This window comes from Poecilia formosa, unplaced genomic scaffold (genome assembly GCF_000485575.1).
Source record: "Poecilia formosa unplaced genomic scaffold, Poecilia_formosa-5.1.2 Scaffold491, whole genome shotgun sequence".
NCBI classification, from domain to species: domain Eukaryota; kingdom Metazoa; phylum Chordata; class Actinopteri; order Cyprinodontiformes; family Poeciliidae; genus Poecilia; species Poecilia formosa.
In genome coordinates, this window is record NW_006800430.1 from 67586 (window position 1) to 73913 (window position 6328).

A 6328-nucleotide genomic window follows, 5' to 3' on the forward strand; every position below is an offset into this window, starting at 1 on the left:
TTATGGGAATATGGATCTTTCAGATTATTTTGAGAAGCAATTTCGATCATATTTTACATTTTATTGTGTCATGTAGCTGTAGCTGGTCTTGGTCTTGACTCAGTCTCGACTTCCCTCGGTCTTGGTCTTGACTTGGTCTCGGACCCTAAAAGTCTTGGTCTTGTCCTGGTCTCGGGTTAGGTGGTCTTGACCACAACACTGATCTGCTGTTTTCCTCATCTGTCGGTAGCTTTTAGCTGTGAGCGCACAATGTTGGAGGCATCCAGTGGCTCAAACACCTTGATGTCGTCCAAAAAAGATGACATGAACTTGTTGGTTCCCCTGTCCATTGTCGTGGCTGATATTTTGTGAAAATCCGGCAGAAATGCTACGCTAATTAACTCAGATCGAAATGAAAGACGTCATGTTTACACAGACATGCAGTAGGCTGCTTACCTAGTTGGTCCACTATGGTAAGCAGCCCCCAACTTCTTTTTCCCCTGTAGAAGAAGAAGTGCGCGGTGCATGCTGGGATAGTTGTCAGAACGCTTGTTTGTTAATAAAGTTTGATACTACATTTAAAGCCAGGGGGGAGGGGCAGGGGAAGAGAGACAGAGACTATAGCTGCAGCGTGTCGGTTGGTCTGTGTTACCCAGAAAGCAGTTGGGCATAATATCAACACCAACACCGTAAGTGAAACAACGACTGGGCCAGCCTACTATATAAAGTACTCGGGGAACAAATCTTTATATTTGTGGATGTGTAATAATAGAGTATGAAGCATTTATTCTATGCGCCTTATAATGCGGTGCGCCTAATATATGAAAAAAGTCCTAAAATAGGCCATTCATTGAAGGTGCGCCTTATAGTGCGGAAAATACGGTAGTTTATCTGTTTGATCATGTGTTAGCAGTGATCTTGGCCCCTCTACCACAAATTTACAAAAAATATCTGTTAATTTGGCTGCTTCTTTCTCTAACATGTTCATATTTTCCCCCTTAAGTTTTTCAGCCCCACCCATTTCTTTATCTTTTCTTTTTGGCATGTTGTGTGATTTAACTTGCTCCTCTTTATTTCTTTCGATTTCTAACCGGGAAGTGCCACTCATATCTCTCAGTACAGAATAACCCAGTCTGATGTTTCACAGCCTATGAACCGACAAACTGGCTGTACAGAAGCACTGATGTGCTTTATTTATGGGGTGAAAAAAAACTGATAGGTATTTTCCTCGAACCTTCATTAAAAGAACCACAGACAATGTATATGAATTTTATGGTGAAGCTTTTGCAAAAGGAGAAGTCTCAGCAAACTGCTCCTCCGAGCCGTTCAATGAGCGTTCTGAAGACTCTTGGTTACAGCTTGTCTTTTATTATCAAGTAAAAATAGGGAGGTTAGGTAAGGAAGACAGCAGAGACAAAAAATACTACTGCACACAGGCAGTTTCTAAAATAAGGAGTATTCCGGTTGATAAGGAGGCACCTGTGTAAAGTAATTTAAGGTCTGGGAAACTGTCATGTTGAGGTCTAGCTTCCTAACCCACATGCAGAACAACACCAGAGGCCGAGAATGATTAAAGAGATTTATTACAACAAAAGGGAAAAAAACAGGTAAACAATCCGGGAGCGTTTGGGACTGGATCTCAGGTCAGCTATGGAAGAAACAGACGGTAAGTTTGGGGTCGTGGAAATTTGGAGATGGCGCTTGCTGAGAGCTTACCTCCGATCGGGAGGAGAAAGGACTGGGGGGGAAAATCTGGGAAATCCGGAGTCTGTTTGAGGCGCGGAGGACTGCGGGCTGCGGTGGCGTTGGAGGACGGACAGGTAAGTCTGGAAGCCTGAACTGTTCTGCCAGAAGCAAGGCTGCCGATCTGTAGGTCCGGAAGGGTCCTGGGCTGGATCTGTTTTCAGCACGTCAAAGGACAATCCGCTGTAAGAGGTCAGAGACACAAGTGGATCAGAATCTTGGAAGCAAACAAGAAGAGTTGCGCTGAAGTGAGCCTGTACCATAACTGGCTAACAATCTGGCAGGGAAGTGTCAGCAGCCTCCTCCAGTTATACAGCTCCTGATGGCAGAACAGTTTCAGGTGCGTAGGTCAGGAGACGCCCTCAGATGGAACAAGGCCTCCAGCGCCCTCTGGTGGATGAACAGCTCCAGATCCCAACAGAAACACACAGTTAACTGTTTCACATGAAGACAAACGGGCAGATGTGACCTCCAGGTCAGTTTATACACACATAAGAAAGAGAACACTTTAAACTGAAAATCACAATAATACTGAATGTTGATTAACTATTGATTAACATTAGACTGAATATGAACTAAAGTAATAACAAAATGATAATACCAAAAAATCTCTAACAAAAACATATTCTGACCAGCAGTCAGTTTGGTCTTGGGAAACCTCCCTAACATCCCTATTGCCAACCTGCCTCTGATCTTGGGTTGTGTTTGCCTCAAAATACATTTTGTATTAATTTGTACTGTGTATATTTCAGTGACAATGCTGTTGTTATATATATGTTGTTTGCCACTGTGGTTTCCCAGTTCTCTTATCCTATACTCTCCTTATCCTTCTTTCTCTGTTCTCTCAGTTCTTTTACGACAGGAGAACTCCAAGCAGTAAAATTATGAAGAGAAAAGCTGATAAAACAATAGAACTTAGTCCTTTTATTCTAAGGCCTAATCCACAAGTAGCTGTTTAAAAAACAAACAAACAAACAAACAAACAAACAAAACAACAACAAAAAAGATAAGATATTATTTTCTATAAAACGATCTCATCCACACCTGATGGGTTAAAGAAAAGTATTCAGCCACTGAGTATTGTTTTAAACATGCAAAACCTTTAGGGGGCAGTGTTGGGCAAAGAAGTAAGCCATTCACAATCCTTCAAAATCAACCATGACTTCATGTTCGGAATTAATCTGTGAATGACCAAAACTGATATAGTTCAAAATAAAAGTATAAATAGTTTTGCTTTGCCTTTTCCTTAGAAATGCATTTTTGTCCAGAAATGCATATTTTTTCTTTTGAATTTTCCTTTTACAAGCATTTGTTATTTTTACATTGCCTCATCCCCTTTTTTATTTTACCTATGCATTTTTGCCTCCTCATTCAAATGAGGAACGGGGTGTTTTTAGGCTTCCACTTCTGCTCATTGATTGTTAGCATCACTCTACTTGGCTTCAACAAAGATGGCTGGCAGTTTATCAGTGAGCTGGAGCAGCAACTTTTTTATAACTCCTGACTATTATTTTTTGTGTGGACGCTCAGACAGAACATGTTTTACAGTTAGTGACTCTCATAGACTCGGAGGTTCACTGTCGGGGTTTTCATTGTTTGGAAAAAGCGGCCACTGAAGTTGGCTTCTGATTGAAGCTCCGAGAGTCCTCCGGTTGCCAGGACAAACATACAACAACAGACTGAATGTTCTGTTCTGTGTGCAAAATTCTTGAATGTTTTTTGGTGTTAAATCCTAAAACATGAAGTGGCATTGTTGTCATTTGCTATGGCAACGAATCTGCGTAGCTTAACGAATACAGATCATTTTGCTGCGGATCGTAGCACAAAATCAATACCTACATTTCTAAGTTTCACTGAGTTAACGCGGCTATGGATGACATGTAAATGATTAGTCTTTTTGCCCTCCAGCGTTGTATGCATGCGCGAAATTTCCTTACGTGCAATAACATGCATGGTGTGTAAGTCATAAGTCAGTGACTCCCTGCAATGAACCTCACCACACGTCACTTACATACATAGTATATATATATATATATATATATATATATATATATATATATATATATATATATATTTTTTTTTATTTTAGATATTTTTATTTCATACATTTCACTTTGTCCATGGACAGAAAACAATGAGGTGGTGTTTCTTCTCCAGGCTGATTTTTCCATCGAGCTTCTTCTCAACTTGTTCCATCAAAGCTTCATGTGCCCCAAAGGTTTCACCTGTAATGACAATCTGAACACACAGAGAAACAACAAGGGGAAAATTATGATAGAAAACAATGCCAACAATGGGATTTCCATGAAAATATTTGCTAGCCTGCCTACAAATCTTTTCTATTTTAATTAACAATTTTAATTAAATTGTTAAAATAGTTAACAATAACTATTTTAACAATAAAATATTTTTTAACAATAAAAATATTTTTTAACAATAAAATAGTTAAAAAGCTTTATTCTTACCTTTGCTTTGTTACTGCTGGGACCGACAGGTTATTTGAAAAGAAATCTTTCACTTTCACTCATGGATTCATGTCAGTCACCTGGTTTACAGGAAGCCCAATTATCATTATCAGGGCGTTTACTGCATAACGGGTTACTTTGCAGAGCCACATGACTCAGCAACTTGGCAACAATAAGGTGCTGAAATTTGAAATCAGGGAGAGGTTGGGAAAACGCCCAGAGATTTTATTCAAGTAAGAGCAGCTCTTACTTGAATTGCTATGGGCAGGCCCCAATAATACCTACATAACATAATTACAAAACATCAAATTCAGGCAAAATTGATACTCTTCCAATCAATGTAAAACTCATGGAACTAAAACTTACAGTCAACAGTGTATATATATTTGAACAAGGTCAAGTATTTTCAGTGACAATATCTACAGTTTACTGTGTTTTCATTTGGCCTCTTAAATGGCTCAGAAGATAGAAAATAAAATAACAAAACTTGTGTATAAACAGAAAGACTGACATGAACATAAACTCTGGCTTTTGTGTCTTGTGTACTTTTGTTTAAAGTATATTTATTCTTCATTTTGAGAAATTACTTAGTGTGAATAGTATCCTGAAAGTTTCCTCCGACCCTTGTAATGTAATTGTGTAAACAGAAAACCGTCATTTGCTAATGTTCTGCTATTGTCTCAAAAACCACAATTTCACAATTGCAGTGTTTCGATTAAATAAGAAAAACACTTAAAATCACATGACTAAGTTTGCTGACTTCATAAGTCATTAAAAACAAACCGCGCCAGGATCCAAATAATCTGGAATAACATCCGATTGTTAATCTTGCAACAAAGTTTTATGATGTCTGTATTAATTTCAATACAGACGAAAAACCATCTCATCCTAGCACAAAAAACTTTTTTTTTTTGCAAAAAAATTGCCTTTTGAAATCAGCATGTTCCCATTAAGTAAATTTATTGTCGTAATTCATATCTGTGCAATTTTAAGGTCACTGGAAACACATCTGCTGAGATTTAAAAGATCTTTTTCCCTTAAGGATCCTGGCCTAGAGGGAAACACAGAAACGGTTTCAAATATTTAAACCTAAAATTAAAGTCAGTACATATTTTAAAACCATCTCCAATGAGCTGGAAGCCCCTTAACTCTTAAAAATGTTCAGAGACACCTGCCCTAAACTAGTTGATGTAAGTGTTGCATTATATCTAATAACACAAGATGTTTGATCATTTGTTATTTGTCACATAAAATAATGCTTGAAATAAGGAGCTAGGGAGAAACGTCAGTAGAAACTGTCAGTATTCAGCTCATTGGATCCGGAAAGGAGGCAAAGGAAACTATTACTGCCTTGTGCTCAATGACACCATGGGCCTGGAGGAAGGATATGGAAGAGGAATCCACACACACGACATCAAGCTGGCTATGATGGGGCACGTAAAGGAGGGATACGAGGTATATTTAGCTAAAAGTTCTTATTGCCTCCAACTACAAGTAACATTGTCAGCAAAACAATAAAAGCTTAATTTATCTGTCAAATCCTTAGATACATAAATTACCATTTTTTTACATGTTACAGTTCAATCCTCTGGCTCCACTGTCTAATGGGGATTCTGACTACAACTCGTCCCCATCTCTAAACGACAGAGTCCATGTTATGGTTTGTATTCATCATTCAAATGCACCAGAAATGAAGTCCTCCATTTTACTGAAACTGAGGGAAATCAGAGAAGCTGCCAGTTGTATGGGTAAGAAACAAACCATAACCTGGAGAAGAGTATTAATTCAAAAACAAAAACAGAAGTATGTTTATTTTTTAATAATTAAGGAAAAAAGAACTTTGCTGGAAAAGAAATCTCTAAATTGATCCATATTAAACTTAGATTGTCATGGAAAGTGGGATTCATTTCAGTAATTCAGTGCAAAAGTGAAGTTGATACCACACAGATTCATATAGAATAACCCACACAGAGACGGTTTAGCAGTATTGTGTTCAAGACCACCCAACCCGAGACCAAGACAAGACCAAGACCAGAGTGTATCGAGACCGAGACAAGACCAAGACCGAGGGGAGTCGAGACCGAGTCAAGACCAAGACCAGCGGCCCGCGCTACATGACACAATAAAATGTAAAATATAAT

General features: G+C 38.5%; 1 protein-coding gene and 1 long non-coding RNA gene across 3 annotated transcripts in view; one reads left to right on the forward strand and one right to left on the reverse strand.

Moving 5' to 3' along the window:
• Positions 1 to 2152, reverse strand: part of LOC107833980 (uncharacterized) — a 15086-nt gene extending 12934 nt beyond the window's left edge. Inside the window, exons 1-3 of one of the 2 annotated variants that reach the window (XR_001659743.1) lie at positions 1983 to 2152; positions 1696 to 1905; positions 1545 to 1627 (exon numbers count right to left, since the gene is read on the reverse strand). This is a non-coding gene — a long non-coding RNA (uncharacterized LOC107833980). Of the gene's footprint in view, positions 1 to 1544; positions 1628 to 1695; positions 1906 to 1982 lie in introns of those variants that run through there. The other variant, XR_001659742.1, reaches the window with a different exon arrangement.
• A 3336-nt stretch (positions 2153 to 5488) lies between these two features.
• LOC107833979 (interferon-induced protein 44-like) overlaps positions 5489 to 6328 on the forward strand; it is a 4080-nt gene continuing 3240 nt past the window's right edge. Inside the window, exons 1-2 of the mRNA XM_016664513.1 lie at positions 5489 to 5642; positions 5767 to 5935. Of these exons, the coding sequence (XP_016519999.1) occupies positions 5556 to 5642; positions 5767 to 5935 (256 nt within the window). The 5' untranslated portion in view covers positions 5489 to 5555. The remainder of the gene's footprint in view (positions 5643 to 5766; positions 5936 to 6328) is intronic.